The following is a 20,929-nucleotide window of genomic DNA, read 5'->3' on the forward strand; positions in this document are numbered from 1 at the left end:
TTGCTTCAAAAATTAAGCCCTAATTTATGTTACTTATGACAAAAGTCTAAGGCAAAGGAGAAAACCTTCAAGAACACGCAAGTGTAGTAAGCCAAGATGGGAGGAAAATGAAATTAATGAATACCTAGAAGGAGAGGAGGCAAGGAGCTAAAAGAGAAAAGAGGGCATATAGGGGCATCAGAATTTGTCTAAAACTACCAGTCAACCAAAAGTTCTCATCCATTATGGGAGAAAGTGCTCCAAACATCAACCATAATTCCACAAAGCTAAAAGAATTCCAATGCCAATTAATTTAGAGATTCGAAAAGCAAAATGGATGACAATGCTTGTTGATTGATCAAATATTTAATTTCTGGATTGAAGCTTGGCTGCATCTGTGTGTGTGCTTATTCATGATGGAAAATATGTATGAACAAAAAAATTATGATTCAGACAGATTCAATCGCTAAAACACAAACCTGAAATCTCCAATAAATTGAATCTTAATGCAACCATTTCGGACATTTAGAGCATACAGCAAAGAAATAAACAACTAATAAAATTCATAAACTGATAGCAAATGAACTAATTCCAAGTCTTTTCCCCTACTAGTTTGGTACTGAGGCTTAGTAGTAGTTGTTGTTCCTCTATAGAGAAACGCCAACAGCACAATAAAAATATAAAGTTGAAAATTTTCCGTCGTTTACTAGGAAACCAAATAGACCCAAATGAAAATACCAACCTGTTGGAAGCTTTTGACAGTTTTTCCAATGCTCTTCCCCACTTCAGGCAGCTTCTTAGGGCCAAAAACCAAAGCAGCCACACCAGCAATCACAACCAGCTCAGGCACTCCTAAACCAAACAAAGCATTGCAAGTGAGACCCTTTGCGGTTCTTTGAGTTCTTCTGGTTTTCCCAAGAACCAAAGCACTATTGCCGGAATTCTTGGTTGTATTAAGAAAAGTGACGCTGTTGAAGAAGGTGGAATGGGAAGAAGAGAAGGGGAGAGCAAGTGGGGGTCTTGAGAGGGATAGAGTTATAGATGAAATCTCCATGGCTCTGTTGGATATCTGATATTTTTGGAGATTTTGGTTAGTGTTTTTGTGATTGCGTCTGAGGAAGATGGATACGCTTACGAGTAGATGAGGTGGATGTGGGGAGTTCTGTATTTTTAGCCATGTGCTGTTAGTGTTGTGGACAATTCAATTTTGGGATTTCAGATTAGGGGATTTTCACAATCTTCACTATTCTGGAGATATAGCAAATTAAGTTTATTTTTTTATTGATTACAGAAGTTATACTTCTTTCTGAGTTAAAGTTAATAATTTATATTGAAACTATTGTTATTGTTATTATTTTATTCATTGGGAGGTCCAACGAGTCAAAACGATACAGTGAGTTATATAATAGGATTAGTAATGTTATTAAACCCGGTCCGGACATTGATCAAGCCGAAGAAGTGGGAGGATGGTTCATTGGTTTAATCAGCTGGTCACAAAAAAATTAAAATATATATATATATATATATATATATATATATATATATATATATATATATATATATATATATATATATATATATATATATAAAATTATTGAGTAATTGTTTAATTATTGCATTGCTTTTTCTTCTAATGAAAATAATTAATTATGATTTATGGTTTGTGCTTAATTGAATTTGAATTGTTTCAACAGAGGTTATGTTCTACTTTGATAAAATACTTAATTAGCAAGTTAAATTTATTTCATGGTAAACATAGTAACTTAATTAATATCATTTTCTGATCATTGGAATAGTATATTAAAAATAACACAAGACCATAAAAAAAACTAAGAAATTAGAATTATGTATTATGCATCAAAGTGCATTTAGACTCTTATCTGTAAAGAAAACTAGAGATTTGTTTGCTTAATATTTGAATGACTAGAATGATAGTCTTCGCGGAAAAATACAATATAATAAAATATGTAAAAAGTAATGAAACGTCGAATCTTTCATTGATAGCATACTTTTACCCTAAAAATAAAATTGGAACGGGTCTTATGAGTCTCCATGGGTTGAACGGTTCTTCAAGTTTAACCGCAGTTCAGCTGGTTAAACTCTGATTCAATTGCTTAACTGATTCAAATGCAAAATCAGCCCAGTTGTGAGTCCAGTTCACCGATTTTCTAGGTCAACCCGCCGGGTCGAGCTGGGTTTAATAACAATGAGGATTAGTTTTCACTTTCGATCACTAAATTGATGAAAATCTTTATAATTGAAAGGATTTAATTTAATAATAGGTACGCACAAATATAAAATTGTTAATCTTTAGGTCGGATTTAATTCTAATATATAGTGATCTGAATTTCTTGAACGAACATAAGTTTCTTATGAAAGATCAAATCTAGTTTAGTCTAACCCGATCCAAATATATCACATAATAAAATGATTTTGTGTTTATATAAAATGTTAAATACGAGATTTGAAATTTCTTCTATATTTTGGAATTTTAAATTAAATGATGATACAAATATTAATGTTAAAAAATTATAATTAAATATTGACTGGGTGTGCTCGAAAATGGAGATTGAATACAGAAAAGATAATTCGTATATGCCTGAAAATAATATTTTTCGTATGATACTGGGTTTAGTTGGTGTGAACTCAAAATGTGAATGTCTTGATAGTACTTTAAATATCTTTACAGAAATGAAGATGAAGAACGTACTGGGCTTTAGTTTTTTCTTTTGAGCTGAAAATACAGCATTATAAGCAGAGCATGGTTTCTGAAATAAGCATACGAGTCTATGGCAGGAATGCCAGAGGAGCTAGTTGTGGAGAAGTCCGTCGAACCCCTGTAAAGTTGATGGGAATGTTGCGTTGGGTGAAAAAGTGGCAAAGATAATACTCCTCCAATAGCAATTTGGTATGTTCTGATGGTCCTAGTGAGAACTATGTGGCTTTCTCAAGTGTTTTTGCTTCAGCTGAAAGGTGGGAAGACGTGGAGATGGTGAGAAAAGAAATGAAGGTTGGAAGAATAGAAACAACCTGGTTCTATTTTAGTTAAAGCTATTAGCAATTGTATTTTGTAAAAAATTAAGTTATGAAGATTAAGTTTAAGTGATCCTGCAAGTACAATTCAAATTTGACCAGTTGGCTACAGATTTTATGTGAATGCCATATTAATCAGATATAAAAGATGCTGCTGATCAGCAATTCCTCTGTGCTATTTGGCAATTGCAAGCTTAATCACTTATGGGAAGGTTGGAAAAGGAGGTAAAGAGACATTAGATGATAAAGAGAATATAATATATTATTCTGAGATTACCCGAAATTAACATATTATACATCTGGAGTAAAGGCATGACTGTACCAAAAAAAAAAACAAAAAAAAAAAAAAAGGAGCCACGCAATCATTAATCTAAAATTACTCATCCTTCAAGCTCTGAACACATCAAAGAGCACAGAAGCCTTGGAAAAATTGATGATTATATTGATGAACTTTCTATACAGCGAGCTGCTGTCATGTGATAAATTGAAGGTTAAAAGCAGTTTAATTCAGCATGTAGTTAATAAAAAGAATAGAACCTTTTACACCGGTTGAACTGAAAATGAGACTGCCGCAGGATGATTCTTGACAAGATCCTTTGAGGAAACCTTCTTCATACCTGAGGTCGTTTTGTTTGTTACTGCTGCTCCACATTGGACTGGGGCCCGCAAGGAGTACCACAAATCCGTTTCTGCAAATGCTCCAAGCTAGCCACTCGCTGCAAAGAAGCTGTTCGTCCAATCTTGTTCCCTGCTAATCCAGCTGTTCCAGAAGGTGGCTGAATATTTTCAGCTGAAGAGATGTTTGTCAAACCATTGTTGACTCTCGGGTCACGAGTGGATAGGGGATTATTTGGAAGCTGATACAAGCGTTTCGGTTCATCTTGAATAGGAACAGCAGCATCTGTCAAAGTGTCAGAAGGGCTTCCATCAAATGATGGCATGCTGATTGTGGATATCTCAGGCATAGAATGGGACAAAGGATTCAACCCAGTTATCCTTTTGACAGTCTCCTCAGCCATCTTCACCTGGATATGGATCATTAAATGAAAAGAGTCAATAAATATCAGTTTTCTACCTCTTTTGTAATCCAAGATCTCTGTCCTTTATGCACACACCAATAAGCATACATGAAAGCAAGTGTGTGCGGGTGTAGTGTGCTAGACACAGAGTGAGAGAGAACAGCGAGGCTTTTTAAGCTTCAAGTGTCAATCTCAGCTCACAAGGGGGGGCGAGTGATCAGCAAGCACTGCATAGTAATTCTGTTGTGGGCTTTGGAGAATAAACCATCCACCACGGAACTCAAGTCTGTTTACAATTGTCAAAGGACTTACCTTAGCTCTTAATGTTTCAACGTCAGCTTTTAAAACTCTGTTATCCACAGAAGCATCATTGTACTTATTGCTGATGTCGGAGAGGCGTTTCAGCAGAGAAGAATTTTCAACTCTCAATTGGGCAACCTATAAAGACCAAAGTAAGTTCTATAGAAAATGAGATAACAGAAGTCAAAGTGGATGCTTAACAGAACATTACCTGCGTCTCAAGCTCAGTCAAATGGGCCTGCTTTCTTCTTCTTGACCGTCTAGCTGACTCTCTATTTGAGAGCATTCTGAAAAACAGCACATGATTCAATATTCATCAGGAACAGAAATTATCAACATAAGCATATGAAGCACAAAATTGATTAACAGGGAAAAGATGTTAAAGATTGCATGTTTGGGTGTCAACCCATGCTTTAGTATGATAGCAGTAAATAGTGCATGGTATATAATTGAACTTTGGACATAAGAGAACTTAGAAGAGAGAAAACATGTTTTTTCTCGGGGATCAAAGATGATTTTGGTCGACGTACTATTTTGGTGATATTTGTTTTAGGAATGTTTCAATTTACCTAATTTCACATGCATGGCATTGGCGCTCAGAATGCACTGCAAAATCAACCATATATACTAAACAGATAGTCAACTGAATGACAATTTGAATACTTTTGATATATGTGATGTTGCAAATATTTGAATGGAAATTCTGTTGATTTCTCTGTTGAGTATACCAATAATATACACTCCATCTGCAGGGCATCTTTTGTGATAAACAGAAAAGAACATTGTTTATTTTAACACTATATTTTTGCATGAAGAGCATACCATTTATCAAACAAAAAGAGCATGCCGCAATAATACTAACAACATTAACAATCAGAACATCACAGAAACAGTTACCTCCTTACACGTTTTGCATCAGCAGGGTCCTTCATATTCATCTCAGTTTCTCCTTCATTTTCATCATCTTCTGACTGTTCTCTTGATGATCCACTTGTAGTTGACTTCATGGGAACACCAGATTTCTTTTGCGTGCTAGAGTGGATTCCAACCAATCCATTAGCATCCGTATCTTGTGGCCTGGACAAGTCATTTCCAGCACCTGCATGTGCAATAAAAAAAATTTATGCCTGGCTTATATGAAGAGATTATGCTGAAATGAAAAGCAAAATGAAAAAAGTTGCACAATCGAAGAAAGTGGTCTGCAATTCTAGCCTACAGATGAAAAGACCTTGGAAATCATTGGAGGACTACTAGGCAACTGCAGCAAGACTTAAATTTGACAATGGTCAAATTTTACCCATTTTAACTACAACACAGACTTTGCTAAAAGTAATTTCCATCTGTTAAGTCAGCCTATAAAATCAACAAAATGAAGAGAGAATTTCAAGGATAGGGATGAGCAAGGCCAAGTAGCATTTGATCCTTAAGGGAATAGCGGACAAAACCCTACTGCGGCTGGGCGAGGTAGCTTTGCCATCTTTAAGAAAGGTATTTCATGGAATTTGGTTCTTCTCCAATCCAGAATAATAGTAAGAGTGAAAAACTCTTCTCTTCTTTTGACTCCTGTAAGAGAGACCTCTTGCTCCATCTTAAAGTACTTTCTAGACTAAGGTAATTTATATAGACTATCCCTTTACAGAAGTCTGACGCATGAGCTGGATTTCATCCTTCTTTAGATAGTTATGGTTTTATTGAGTTGTTTCAAACAAACGACTTCAAAAATGTCTTTTAGCAAAAGGGTCTTACCTGTCCCATACTTTAAATGAGAAGTCTAATGAAGCACTATCCTTCAGCTTATGTGTACGCACACAAAAAAGAGACTACTAATCATTTGAGTAAAGTTTAAGCCAGCATGAAAACTAGATTGATAGAAGTCCTCTATATTTCTATAGTCCTTAAGTTTTGCCCAGTCAAACAGTTGCTGCAGAGATTGATCGAACAACAATACTAATTTCGTTACGAACATGAGGCTCATCAGTGAAGTTACTCAGTCAAAGCAACCATTTGTGCATCAAATAATGCGGACAATTTGTATTGGGTTACTAACTGTAATTAATCATTTTGGGAAGTTGCTCATGCTCACTATGATTGGCTAAAATTTTTCAAGGATTTCAACTAGCATATTTAATATTTCTGTAATTTATCCTTCTCTAGTATAATAATAACTTTGCAACGGAAAATGTATATATATGAACATCTGTACATCTATATACACGGATATTGCATTAATAAATTCAGCAGTGTATACCTTTAGGAACATGAGATCCTGATTGTGAAGTATTTGATGCCTGTGATCCACTGTCAGCTCTAGCAGGGGAATCTTGAGATTTCAGAAAAGGTGCCTATTCACAAATATTAAATTAACCACAAAATACCTAAATAAATAAAGAAGACGTAAAACATTACCTTCAAAGTTTCTTTCTTCAAAAAAGAGTAGAAGGCAAGACAAATAGTGAAGCAAATTAGATATACTAATCACAGGCTTCAATTGCAACAAGGTTTTATAGCAAGATATACTAAGTAGCACAATCTATTTGCAATATTTACGAACTCAGACTACATAATCATAACATGAGATCAAAAAATACTTAAATCCTGTCCTACACACACTAACACGAGCATCTTACAACTATCATCTACTTATATGTGATATATCCCATTACTCCAGTATCCATTTTTACTTTATCAAGTTGTGGTTATGCCCATTCCCCAAGTAGCATCATATTTCTTCTGTGTAAGCCTTTATTTTCACGTCAGCAAGCTATGTATAGTAAGCAAGATACTATATTCAGAATCTTGTTCCTCAGATTCTAAAATATACTTCAACCATGCTGCCGATGATACATAACGGCCTACTTGATTCAAATCAAAAAATATAATTTAATTTGACAAGCAGTCATTTGGTCAAAGAGGTTTTTGATTCACCTTGATTTTGGTCAAGCTACAAATAGGATTAGCTACTTAGCTTTAATTAATTTTATTTTTAATCCTAACATTCGAGAAATTCCAAAAGAAGTACCTTTAAGGGCATTCCTTCTTATGGTAAAAGTTGCTTGCAAAATGCCCAGAACTAAAATCTTGTAGGTATTTAAAATTGGAAACGGAAGAACAATCAAAAAACTTAACTTTGCATCTCCGCTTTATAATTGTCTAAGCAGCCAATCACAGCCTAAACCTAAAGGCCCAGTTAAATAGATTTTTCCATTAAAACAAATTAAAAAAGACAATACATATATCTTATAAAGTACAAATTAGCTGAGTTAATCTAATTTTGCCTCACTTTTTAAAAAATGAGAATTCCAAATTTCTCTATACGCCAATCTACACAGCAAAAAAATTTTCTTTCAGAGAAAAAAAATATACCCGGGAGAGAGCAACGGCAGCGCAAGCCAAGCTGAGTTGACTTTTAAGAAACGCCTGATACTCCTTAGAATCCACCGGAATGTTCGGAGGAGCACAGGGAGCAGCAGCAGCTACATTAAAAGGCGGAGAACATCTCCCATTGATAAATGATGAAGGCGCAGTTGTATTGCCATTAGCATTAGAAACAGAATCATTATCCTTGATCTCAACGACGTCGGTTTTGTCGATAGAACCAGAAGGAGGTGAAGAAGATTGCGGAGATGAATCGGAAGCAACAGAAGCCTCTTGAAGGAACCGCTGAAAGGCCCATTCGGAAGCGCTCCGGTTCATTTTGGAGGAATCGTCCAGTTGAGCTGAAGGCGGCAGCTGAGGAGGAGGCGGCGGTGACCAAAACTGGTCGGAGATTTCGTCGACTGAGAAGACTCTATCCATATAGTAGTATATTTCTTTGGAGGAGGCCGAGTTGGTTTTTTTGGTTGTTTCCGTTTATCTGATGTGGGTCTGAGGTGGAAATGGATAAAATAGGGATTTACTAGTATTTATAGTTGGTTGGGGTCCATTTTGTGGATGTGGGGGCCACGTTGTAAGAATTTAATTTAATAATAGTAGAAAAGATTAATCATAGGGATTTGATCCCTCCCTACAAAAAGAATTAAAATCTCACCAAATACTCCTTTGTGCATATCCATTTTTCCATGAGACATTTTGAATTTTTTGGATCTTTCAATAATTCAAATTTTATATTTTCTAGCAAAGGGAAGTCTTCAATTTTCCCTAAATTTATTTATTTTTTCTTTTTTTATAAATAATTCAATAGATTGGATATTGTTGATTAAAAGCTTATGTTTTTAAAAATTAAATTTTTTATTTGATAAAAACATGATTAATGAAAAAGATTTATCTATATTATTTTTTTTAATGAGTAAATTCTAGAGAACATAAACGTAGAGGCATAATATATCGTGTACAAAAACTAACATAATTATAAGATGCTTTCATTTATAAATGAACACCTATATTGACTTGTCTCCTAAATTCTAATCCATTTCCTAGAAATATCCGACATAAGTTTAAAGTATATTTTTAACATATATAATAAGAAACAATAATAATTAACCATAGACAGTATGAAGAAAAATGATGGAACAATAATAAAAATACAACAATAATAAATAGGAAAGTGATCAATATGATATTTTTTTAATTTAATCCTTTTTTTTTTTTTTGTAATCAGCTGTGAAACAACATTTAATTTAATATTATTTTAAAATTTAGGTTTTTTTTCAATTTTTGAAAAATATGATTTATCTTCTCAACTCATAAGTACAAAAAGGATAATTTTGAAAAAAAAAACCCACTAATCACAAGAAGATTTGGGAAATAAAGTAATTATTATCATTAATAAGAAGGGAAATTTTAAAAATTAAAAAATTAAAAATATAATCTTATCTTAATCTTGTGAAAAGATGAAAAGTCATGCATATGTACTACTTTGAAACACGTTAGTATTTCTGAAGAAGAAGCTCGTTATAGAAGTTGGATAGGAAGAGACGACTTTTTCAAAATTTTAGTTGGTTTGCGAATCACGATTGGATGGCTTTCTTTTCTTGGGACGCGGCGGCTCATTCCTCATTGCGGATAAATACTGAATCCGGCCCGGACAGTGGGTGGGCCACTACGGTGTCTTCTGGTCCCACATTTCTTTTCATTGTTTTTTTTTTTACCCTTCTCCAATTTCTTTGTTTATTTTATACTTGATTAGTGATGCCCACTTCTTGCTAATGCTTTTTTTTTTTTAATAATATTTTAAATAATAAAAAAAGTTATACTCTTCCTACCCCACAAAAGGAAATTTCCTTTTATTTTTCGTGGCTTATACGTTAATACTACTCAAAAGGATCAAAATCCAACAATAAACACAGTTTTAATTATAATTTAAAATAAAAAATCGGCTAATAATAGTTTAGAACTAAAAACCATTAATTATGATTTATATTCGATTTTAATTTGAAACCCAACTGTTGTCGTACATAAAAAAAAATTGCATAATGGAATTAATTTTTTACTTCAAAGAATCATATCATATATTATTAAAAAAAAAAAAAAACAAACTGTTTTAGATATTCAAAGACATCCAAAAACCAAACTTTGATTATTTAAATGGGTTTTTAAGCAGTAGGTATAGGACTCTTGAAAACCCAAACCTGCAATTTCGCTGAAACGTGTTGAAACGAGTAGAGTAGGGTATTAAAAAAAAAAAAAAAAAAAAAATCCCGGCTGCTTCCATGTCTATCTAGAATAATGGGAAATCTCAATTTTTGAGTCCAGCCCATCTCAGCTTGGGATAACATGAGAATTCAAGGCCTGGGCTGTTGGATGGCACTGCTTAAATATTTGGCCCAACAAAATCATTATTCGTGACGCTTGAGGGCTACGAACCTGTCTAAGAATCTCAACCGGTCTAGGCCCAACTTTATAGTACAGCCCAGGTTTAGATTTGGGTTTGGGAGGTTTAACAGGAATCAGAATATCCAATAATGTCTTTAATTTATTTTTTCTTGCATTATATATTTATTTTTAATTGTGCAGCCCATGATATGGCTGCTAATGATTATTAAAAAAGAATAATAATAATTGGTTACAGGAAACAAAATATTTAAAGTTGAGATTTGCCAAAACTGATTAACAAATTCAAGGATGTACTCTTACATGTTTTATATTCTATAATTAGTTTATTAGTGATTCCAAAAAATCAAATTCTCACCAATAAAATGATAAATATTATTATCATTCACTAATAAACATATGAATCATGATTTGATTTGTTGTCTATTAGTTAACATACACCCAATATTATATTATTCATTGCAAATGAGGCCAAAAAATATAAAGTATATGAGATTCTTATTTTTTAGAAAGAATATATATATATATATATATATATTCACCACCACTCGCTCGTATAGAGAGTGAAGTTTAGTTAAAATCTACCCATAATAAAAACTCTAGATTTTGAATTTTTGATACTGTAAGTAAAATTTACCTGAAATTCAATTCACTTTCACCGGCCTATCCATGAAAGGTACAATTTTATTATTCATTTAAAAAATTTATTGAATAAATTTTAAAAATTAGTATATATATTCAGTATAAACAAATATTTTCTAAAATATTGCATGTAAGATACTTTTTGAATCCATTGGAAGTCCATCTCATCTCTAACAAAAAGTTTCAATCATTACAATTGGCATATGTATATATATACAAAGACACAAAATCTCCCACTGTGTTTGTCAATTTCAAAATGCTAAACGCTATTTTTACAGTGTTCAATAATATAATATTTGAATGGGCTTAATTCATGTAGCATTTAACATTTAACTTTTAGTTTTGTATGAAAAGCTACTAAAACAACTAACAGCTAAACGCTATTAAAATAAATAACAGATACCAAAACAGTTAAATTTGTCAAACACACCCTAAGGAATACCTAAGAGTTGGAGTATTTTACGATTATATCGGTAAGAACATGAGGTGAAAAAATTAGTAGTTAGGTCTTGTCATTGTTAGCGGAATGGGCATTGGATTGCACAGTTTGTTTTGTTTTGGTAAAACCACCAATGAAAATGCTTACAACCTAAAATGGCCTTCCAATGGTCCCAATTTGCATTTTCTTTCAACTTTCTCTACCAGGCACTCGCTAGTCCCATCCATGCTAATAATTCAGACCATAATATTGGTAGTTTTGCTAAAGGAAAAAGTGCAAATTTAGTCCAACCACTAACCAAAATAAAAACATAAACAGATAAAGCTTTCCATTAATTTACAATTTAAATAATTTTTATATTAAAAATTTTGATGTTAGGTTAAAAAAAAAAAATGCCAATGTGGTCAATCTTTAAAATTGCACTATAGTATTATAATAATTTCACTTGTGACCCATTTGTGGAAGTCCTGTGTGCTTTGACACAAAATGACAACCTAAAAGTAACGTTATTATCAACAACCCTTATCTAAAGTTTTAGAAAGGTTTTGCACAATAATTTGAGTGTTAATTATTAAATTAATCATGTTAAATTTGTTTAGTGATGAATTCCATATTTAATAATAACAAAATAATTAAATATTAAATATATAAATAAAATGGACAGTGCACCTGATACGTGTATGGAAAAAAAATTTTAAAAAACAAAAATTATTTTCTTCATTCCGCAATAATTGTATCGTTGAAATTATTTGGGGATGAATTTAATATATAATAATAATTAAATAATTAAATGATGTACAATGAAATGGATAGTAAATTTAAATCAAATCAATTGATTTTATTAAGGTGGATTCTTTTTTTTTATTATTATTATTTAAAGGATTATTAAGGTGGATTCTAACTCTAGCTCGTCTAGAAGACCGTATATATACGCCAGCTGATACAATACATGTACCAAAAAAAAATCCCAGTAAAAAAAAAATATTATTATATTTTTTATATTTTTATATTTTTCATTCTCCCAACATATTAGCTGTGGTAATTATAAGTCCACTGGGCATAGAGAAAATGAGTGGTCAAGTTTGTCTCCTTCTTCTCGCTCTGTTTCTGTTTCTCTTTCTCTCACCCGCCTCTATATATTTATTGTACAAGCGCTGTGGCCTTTTAAATCACATCCTTTATTTTGTTTTTGTGAATCTCTGTTCTCTGCACCCAATCACTCTTTTTCTTCTATTGAAAAAGCTTAATAAACCCAATTTCCAGTCCTCAAAGGTGAAACTCTGAACTGGGATTTTGTGTAATGTTCTCTTATGTATTGTCGTTTTCTTTTTCCTCTGGTTTTTCGTTTCCTTTTGTTATGTATTAGGGTTAGAATTGCTTAAGTTTTGCTTTTAGATTTGATATACTCTGTTTCCATTTGTCTGTTTTTCGTGCACATGCATTTGTTTGTTTGTTTTTTTTAATAATTTCTTCTGCTTTGTGTATATTTTCTTTTGATATTTTAATTTCAGAACTAAAATTGGCGTTATTGATGAAATTAATAGAATTGGTTTTTAGTTTTTGCATTCCTTATGAGTTATTAGCGAATTGAAAACAATATGTAACTTTTAGCGGTATATTTTACTCAGCACTGTCCTTTTCTTGTTTTATCCTTTTCACTTCGTTGGTTGATTGTGCAACTCTTGGTTATAGTGACGTACACATCCCCTTATTGGATTAGGTTTGGTTTGCAAAGATTGCTCCTTTTGCTTGGCTCTTGTGTTTAGCTATCTTAATTTTTTTAATAACGTATTTTGTTTAATTTATAAACTTTGAAATAACCTGTTAGAGGGTTGTGATTAGATTTCTTGTTGTAGATTTTTCATACTCTTTGGAGAAAGTGCTGTAGTTAAAGCATATTAACAGCTATGTCAGTTTGTCTTTTTACTGTTTTTCTCGTGAGGATGGGCTTGTGCATGAATTAAGTCCATGTTTTCCTCTTTATTTTTATTTGTGAGTTTAATCTTTAGAATTGTGAGGCATGTCATATAGCAACCTTTGATGGTCGGTTAAACTAGTGATTCCTTTCGCAAAATTGATGATTTATAGGTTTCAAGTTGGGTTAACAATTTGATTGATACAGTATGGGAAGCAATGATGGAACCAACTATGGAGCGTACACTTATGAAAGCCTTGAGAGAGAACCTTACTGGCCAGCTGAGAAACTCCGAATTTCCATCACTGGAGCTGGTGGTTTTATTGCCTCTCACATTGCACGTCGTTTGAAGAGTGAGGGCCATTTCATCATTGCTTCTGATTGGAAGAAGAATGAGCACATGACAGAAGATATGTTCTGTCACGAATTCCATCTTGCGGATCTACGAGTCATGGATAATTGCTTGAGGGTAACAAAGGAAGTAGACCATGTGTTTAACCTTGCTGCTGACATGGGTGGGATGGGCTTCATCCAGTCCAACCACTCTGTCATTATGTATAACAACACAATGATCAGCTTTAACATGCTTGAGGCCGCTAGGATCAATGGAGCGAAGAGGTTAGTTGTTGGGATTGAGTATATGTTGGTCTTGATTGGATAAAGTTCCTTTGTACATTGGAAGTTGGTTTTTCTTATTGCAGATTTGAAAAATCTGATGTTCTTGCTTTTCCAGGTTCTTCTATGCCTCTAGTGCTTGTATTTACCCTGAATTTAAGCAGCTGGACACTAATGTTAGCTTGAAGGAGTCTGATGCATGGCCTGCAGAGGTTGGTGACTCTCTTTACTTTTAGGTTTTATCTATTATCCAACATAATTATTTATCACCAATCAATAACTGAAGAAATTCAACTTTTATTTTAGCCTCAAGATGCTTATGGCTTGGAGAAACTTGCTACAGAGGAGTTGTGCAAGCACTACACTAAGGACTTTGGCATTGAATGCCGTATTGGAAGGTTCCATAACATTTATGGTCCTTTCGGAACTTGGAAAGGTAATCACTTTTTGCTGTAACTGCTTGTGCATGTATATAATTCTTGATGGCGATGATTGGTTCCTTCATGCATTGTACTAATTTTGTTGCTTTTGTTGCATCTATCCCAGGTGGCAGGGAGAAGGCACCTGCTGCTTTTTGTAGAAAGGCTATCACTTCCACTGATAAGTTTGAGATGTGGGGAGATGGACTTCAAACCCGATCCTTCACCTTTATTGATGAATGTGTGGAAGGTGTGCTCAGGTAAGCTCGTTATTTTATGTTCTTTGTTGCTTAATTAATTAAGACTTGCACTTTTGTTCATGTTTTAAATCAAGTTGGCCCCTAATGTATACATGAACAAAGAGGAACATTGTAGACGAGAGAGAAAATGTTTTCATTTTATTAGAGATGAAATAGTTTTACTTTGTATCTATGCCTGTGATGAAATTAGAATGATGTAAGTTCCCCCTTTTTGGTCCTCAAAGTATCATTTGCTCTGATTCTATTGTAATTTTCTTGGATCGCTATCGAAATATATAGTAAACATTAATACTGATCCTGGAATAAACCTTTGTGTTTTAGATTGACCAAGTCAGACTTCCGCGAGCCCGTAAACATTGGAAGTGATGAAATGGTTAGCATGAATGAGATGGCTGAGATTGTTCTTAGCTTCGAGGATAAGAAGCTCCCCATCCATCACATTCCTGGTCCAGAAGGTGTTCGTGGCCGTAACTCTGACAACACCCTGATCAAAGAGAAGCTTGGTTGGGCTCCTACAATGAAGCTCAAGGTACCTTAGATAAAGAAATCTGATGTTGATTACTGTTTCAATGCATCATAGAATGTCCCGAAAAACAAATGAAATTTTGCAATGAGGCAACTTTTACTTGCTTGCTTATTTTGTACTTGCTTTACCAATATTGGGTTCTTGTATGCTATTTTACAGGATGGACTGAGAATCACATACTTCTGGATCAAGGATCAGATTGAAAAAGAGAAGGTCCAAGGAGTTGATTTATCGATTTATGGATCATCTAAAGTGGTGGGAACTCAAGCGCCTGTCCAATTGGGCTCACTTCGCGCCGCAGATGGCAAAGAATGAAGTGGTGATAGTTAATCTGTGTTGAAGAAAGGCAAAATTTTCAGTATGTAATATGGCTATGCTACAGCACTCCCAAGTTATCTATGGTTGTGGAGTTGTAGGGAAACATTTGAGTATGAACCATTTTTAGTTCAAACAAATATTTGGTTTCTAGTTTGTACTATGTAGCTACGGTTGAGGGAAAGCTATGATGCTATCAGATTTCTTGCAATCTGCTGCTTTGGTATTGTGTTTTAGGCTTTTTAGCAGTAATCAGTATGGAGGCAGGTGGGATTCTGGAAATAATATACCCTTTTGATGTGGCAATGCTTCTTGGTTTTGTTTATGTTTGACAGGACAAAAAAAAAAAAAGAAAAAAAAAAAATCTGGTGAATAAAAGAGCTGCATTCTAGATACTAGGCCCTCTCCTTGTAGTCCTTGGATTGTGACAATGGATTGCTTTTATTTTTGAAATAGTGGATCTAAAAAGTACTTGGTTCCACCATGCCCATCAAGCTCTGTTGTTTTCACACATGGTCCTTGTTCTAAGGGGGAAGACCGTCACATTTCTCCTCTTTACCATGTGAAACCCTCTGGTTCTGCAAGTATTTCACTTACACTCTGTAAGATCTTGACCTTGTATGTATCCATGGCCATGGTGATGAAATTAAATGCTTTATTAATGTGCTAAAATCTGGACAGTGAATTGTGACAATTAACAACCATCAGTATGTATTTTAAGTGAAGTTACAATTTATAAGACCAAACAGTGGCCGTAGATCACATGATGGTGGTCGGTGGTGGGTCGTAAAAGTAAAAGTGAAATCTCTCATCATATTAGACTACTACAACTATTTTTCAGCGGAAAAAAAGGATTTTTATTAAATTGCAGTCAGATCTTTATAAGAATAGTTTCTGTGTTAATAGGAAGCTCATGCCAAATTTGAAACGAGAACAATAAAAGGTTATATGTGCTAAAATATGAGTAAACCTACTTACAAAAAATTTATATGAATCGAAATGAAAAAAAGAAAAGAAAATTAAAAAAGAAGAGAATGAGAAAGTATGGAGAAATACTAATCAATTTAGCAGTTATTGAAATGGATGGATGTTTTATTGCGAGGTTTTTCCTTTTTTGATGGAGACTTTAGATCAAGTGGTTCACAAATAGCAGAGACGTGGCTCATTCAAGAAGGCTAAAGTTAACGAAAAACGCTGGGAACCCATCTTGTAACGTGGAAGAACTCAACATGTACTGACTACTGAATATACATTCATTAAAGAAAAGAATGGATAAACATAGTTACAGTTTGAAAACGACGACATTCTGCAATTTGCTTCAACCCCTTCTGCGGGGACAGATTCTCATTCAATTGGGGACTTAGTCTCACCTCTTCTGCAGCCCAAAAGGTGGGTTATATGTATGTAGTTATGGAACTGATAGGCAATAAGTGGCTAAATGGGCTTCTCACTTGCCCTTATCTCACAAGTGATAAGCACTTGTTGTGTCTGACTCAGCTCCAATCAATATATTTAGTTCAATGTTAATTTTATCTTAATATGGTAATTTCTTTTAGTGCATCACCGTCAAGCACATGATCATATAAACTCTGCCCAACTCGTTGTAACCAATTCCAATGAAGTTTTGTGCCCATGTACAATATATGGGCCTGTGCAAAAAGAAGGCCAGGCCTATATTTCTGAACCTTAGCCTGAGTTCAACCCAACTATTTGGCCTATATAATATTTCCAAACCAAGCACATATAACAAAAATATAATGATGTTATTATTTTATTAATCAGAAAAGCTGAAAGCTCATATAAAATATAAATACCAAACCTGGCCCACAGAACATAAATCCGAGACTAGGCCCAAGCTCAAGCGGGCCATAACCTGGCTAGGTGACTCTCCAGGCTGTGAAGAAATTCAGAAGAATTTGACAGTATGTCACACACACACACACACAACTCTACATTTATTATGTATACAGACTTGGATTCATCAATGAAGCAGACAAGTAAAGCTCAGCAGCATCAATTACATTTTCTATATGGAAGGCTTCTGACAAAATAAGCTACTCAAAGGTCTCATAAGTTCTGTATAAAAGCTTCTTATAGAAGAACCAATGCGAAGAATATATGGTTCTAGTTTTACAATCTGTATCCAGATTGATAATGTGTTTGGATTTAGAACTTTAATGGGAATATACATAAATAGTATAATCAACAGAGTGATAATGTAATGCTGCACAAACAACAATCATTTAACCAAACAATCCGAAATAAGATAGTAACTAACCATCCCTCAATTGTCAAGATCACAGTAGACAGGATTAGCCTGAAGCTGCTGCGCAAAATTCTTGAGGATTTCCTTGACTAGTTCCCTAAATTCATCCTCTGACTCTGCAATGCATTTTCCGCACTCTACTTCAGCAAATACTGCATCGTAGAGAAGCATAACTGCTTCGTTGGCTTCTGATGGTGGCAAACCTAATTCTTTCCCATTTTCCTCCAGGAAACCTCTGATTATTTCTGTATCCTTCTGGTCATTCTTTTTGCTGTGCTTTTCCTGCAATACTTTTTCCATGACATTCTTCACTTTCTCCTCATTGTTCAAGAGCTGCAAATGTTTGTTTAGAGGTTGTAAGAATTTACACAATACAATAACACATATTTTCACGTGTAGTTTCTGCAAAGTGCTTGTGCCGATAGTGATAAAATTGTTCTGTCAAATTCCATCCTGAGCAAACAAACTGCTGTCATTAAATTGCTTCCAAATTCCAATTACTTCCAATTGCTATAATTGACAGAAGAAAAAAAATAGCTTGACTAGCTCACTTTGAACACACAACATTTCTTAACTTGAGATCCAAAGTTTCCTAGGTTTGAACCTTCATAGTTATGTTTTCTAGTTTCTGATAGGACTTATTGACCAGCTGTAGTCAACCAATTACTTGTAGAACCAGCAAAGTGGCGCACATTTTTTCAAATGTACTTGATCTCCGCCAAACTAAATCATTTATGACCATTCGTTCAACTGGCTAAGCAGATTGGTTTTCAATCAAGTAAATGAAACCTGATTTCATAAGATACTTGACACCTCTGAGATCTGTAAATTTGCTGAACATTCTTACATTATTCTGAAACAATGTAATTCAAGAAATTATCCTCGACATACTTCTAGATCCTGAAGTTGTCCCAATAAATGGAAGTGAAGCCAAAAGGAAGGGATCGTAATGAGCACAGAAGATTGAAAACATGAGAAACTCAAAGAACAAATCTTGACCATTTGCATAAAATAATTTAACATTAATAAGCATAAAGTATGGACAATGACCAACCTCTTTTAGCGTAGAACCATTAACTATTTTAATATTATGGACAATAGCAACATGTTTTTGAGCTAAAGCATCTGCAATTTCTTGTAGAATAAGCTGAAGCAACTCAGCGAATTGTGATTGACCCAATTCTTCTTCTCCCTCTGCTCCATGCTTCTTTAAGATGTCATTTAGGAGAGGAAATTCTGTGAAATCACGTGCTACGTTCATCAATTTTAACATACTGGGAGATCAATGAAATCACAATAGATACAACTAAACACCTTTAACACCTTAGCAAGAAAACAACAAAACTTAGGGGGATTGCAGAAGAGAATCCATTAGAATTCTAAACTTCAAACACTATTTAGCTACAACAACATAAATGCTAAAACAAAATCCAGTCTTTATACTGTGATCGCACGCTAACAACCCTATATAGATTTAACTTTAATTTAAAATACATGAGCAAAAGCAAAAATCACAAAAAAAAAAAAAAAAAAAAAAAAGAAATGGAAAGGAACCGAACCTTTAAAAGGAGGGATACCCATTTCTACTCCCATGTGAACAAGCGCATCCCTTATCTCACCTTTACTGATCTTTCCCTTATCTTCTTTGTCTAAATCAGTGAATATATTCTCTGCTAACATTGCAAAATCGTCTTCATCCTCTAAGTACAGCCGCAGACTATTCCCATCCAAAATCGACACTACTAATGGATCACCTAAACAAAGCAATTGAAAACAAATCAAAAAATCTTCAAATATATAAATTGAAAAAAAAAAAGGATAAGATATACGAATATTGGCTATTGGTGTGTAAATATGGTACCTTTCAATTCATCGGCGATGGCAGTAAGATATTCATTGAGCTTATCCATTGCTGTTTCTCTAGTGAGTTCCGTACTACGGAAAGTGATGTCATCATCGACGTTGAGGCGTTGGAGATCGGAGTACTTAAGATACTGGGGCAATGAGATGCCGAAGAGAGACTCCGAGGCTTTGGATTCAGCGAAATCGATGAGCTGAGCTCCAGTGAGAGTGACATTAGAGTCCGGCAAGGATAAACGGAGGGATCTAAGGTTTTCTCCGTCTAGAACAGTGAAGTTATGTTCAGACATTTTGAGGGATCAGAGAATTTGAAATCGTGGGGTTTCGATTTTAAGAAGACAATGACTAGTGGAGGAAATGGTCTCGGTAAAAGACTAAGGTAGCTGGTAAGCGATAACTGCTATGTTTCAATGTCCTGTTTGCCACTTTGATTTTATTTTTATTTCAATGATGCCACTAATATAATAATATTAAGGGCCTTCTTTAAAATAAAATCACTTTCCTGTTTTTATTCCTGAAATACAAAGGAAGAAAGACAAACTGAAGATTTGGAATCAAAGGATTAGTAAAAATTTTAGGTTTTGATAATTTTGGGCCATCAAGTAAAAATTTCTCTCTTTCAATAACAATAAGTGAAAATAAAAAACAGAAGGATCTGAAAATTACAATTCCTGCCATTGATTTCCCAATTGAACACGTTAAAATGGGTTGGGTAAGGTTAGTAAGTAATTAATGAGAAAAGGAATGGCAACCGTATAAAAAGCCAAAAAGCGGTAGCAACTAGGAACCAACGCGAGCTTGAGGATTCGGTGGGGTCAACGGTTAGCTCTTGGTGGGGACACCCCTTTACGGACGCGCATTCGCCATTAATTTTAGACAGGGACACTCCGTGTTACTACCGATCGCGAATGCTAAAGTATTCAGAATGTTCATATGTTCATATTACAGTATTTCTAAGACCATTGACTCTGTGAAAGAATATTGCTTTTATCTTTTAAAATATATTTTTAAGCTTTTTGTTTTTTTTTTGGCTGGAAAAAGCTAGGTAATTTACATTGAGAAACTTTATTCTAAAAAGAAAAAAAAATTGAACATCTTTATTTATTTTATAAGTTATATATGATATTTGATTTTAGTGCAAGCAATTATATCAAAAATAGCAAAAATTCAATTAATGAATTAATTCCGTTTTAGTTATTATTTTTCGATTTTAATAAGGCTATACTATATATCGATAAATTTTGACTCAACAATATTATTAGAGTACTTTTCAAAAATTACAAGGTTTCAAGTTCAGATTTGCATTAGGAAGGAATTATTTAAATAATGAATTTACCATTATTAAATGCCTTAATATGTAAATTGCTTTTATACTTCAGTGATTTATCCAAAAATTTACGAAAAACTCATCATACTTTTAAAAATTACAATTTTTATTATAAATAAGCACTTTCAAAAATTTGATCACGAGTCTCTAAAAATTATTACTAAAAGTTCATCAATCCCGAAATACAAGGTTGTTATTAAAAATTATAACTTGAGATAATGATAAATCTCCGGGATAAAAAAATA

At 33.8% G+C, this 20,929-nt stretch overlaps 4 protein-coding genes across 4 annotated transcripts; 1 reads left to right on the plus strand and 3 right to left on the minus strand.

Annotated features, from left to right (window-relative positions):
- Positions 1-720: 720 nt before the first annotated feature.
- On the minus strand, positions 721-1,199 carry LOC149498619 (Bacterial sec-independent translocation protein mttA/Hcf106; the record flags this gene model as incomplete). Its single annotated transcript, XM_089717528.1, is given in 1 exon segment — positions 721-1,199. A coding segment is annotated over 1 exon segment (313 nt), but the record flags the coding sequence as incomplete, so codon positions are not given.
- Positions 1,200-3,433: 2,234 nt separating this feature from the next.
- Positions 3,434-8,211, minus strand: BZO2H3 (bZIP transcription factor family protein). Its single transcript, XM_089718549.1, has 6 exons — positions 7,695-8,211; positions 6,580-6,673; positions 5,229-5,430; positions 4,543-4,618; positions 4,344-4,469; positions 3,434-4,037 (listed from the first exon to the last, which is right to left on the minus strand). Exons 1-6 carry the CDS (start codon positions 8,124-8,126, stop codon positions 3,648-3,650), a joined length of 1,320 nt encoding a protein of 439 aa, XP_089574675.1. The 5' UTR covers positions 8,127-8,211; the 3' UTR covers positions 3,434-3,647.
- Positions 8,212-12,259: 4,048 nt separating this feature from the next.
- GME (GDP-D-mannose 3',5'-epimerase) lies at positions 12,260-15,537 on the plus strand. Its single transcript, XM_089718560.1, has 7 exons — positions 12,260-12,453; positions 13,304-13,714; positions 13,830-13,923; positions 14,018-14,147; positions 14,258-14,390; positions 14,712-14,919; positions 15,076-15,537. Exons 2-7 carry the CDS (start codon positions 13,305-13,307, stop codon positions 15,229-15,231), a joined length of 1,131 nt encoding a protein of 376 aa, XP_089574686.1. The 5' UTR covers positions 12,260-12,453; position 13,304; the 3' UTR covers positions 15,232-15,537.
- Positions 15,538-16,975: 1,438 nt separating this feature from the next.
- Positions 16,976-19,717, minus strand: LOC149498622 (calcium-binding EF hand family protein). The gene is made up of 4 exons (XM_089718561.1): positions 19,359-19,717; positions 19,057-19,251; positions 18,552-18,733; positions 16,976-17,830 (listed from the first exon to the last, which is right to left on the minus strand). Exons 1-4 carry the CDS (start codon positions 19,645-19,647, stop codon positions 17,516-17,518), a joined length of 981 nt encoding a protein of 326 aa, XP_089574687.1. The 5' UTR covers positions 19,648-19,717; the 3' UTR covers positions 16,976-17,515.
- Between the last annotated feature and the right edge of the window lie 1,212 nt (positions 19,718-20,929).

Source organism: Jatropha curcas, chromosome 2 (genome assembly GCF_041381405.1).
Source record: "Jatropha curcas cultivar XTBG-Jc1 chromosome 2, XTBG_Jcur_1.0, whole genome shotgun sequence".
NCBI classification, from domain to species: domain Eukaryota; kingdom Viridiplantae; phylum Streptophyta; class Magnoliopsida; order Malpighiales; family Euphorbiaceae; genus Jatropha; species Jatropha curcas.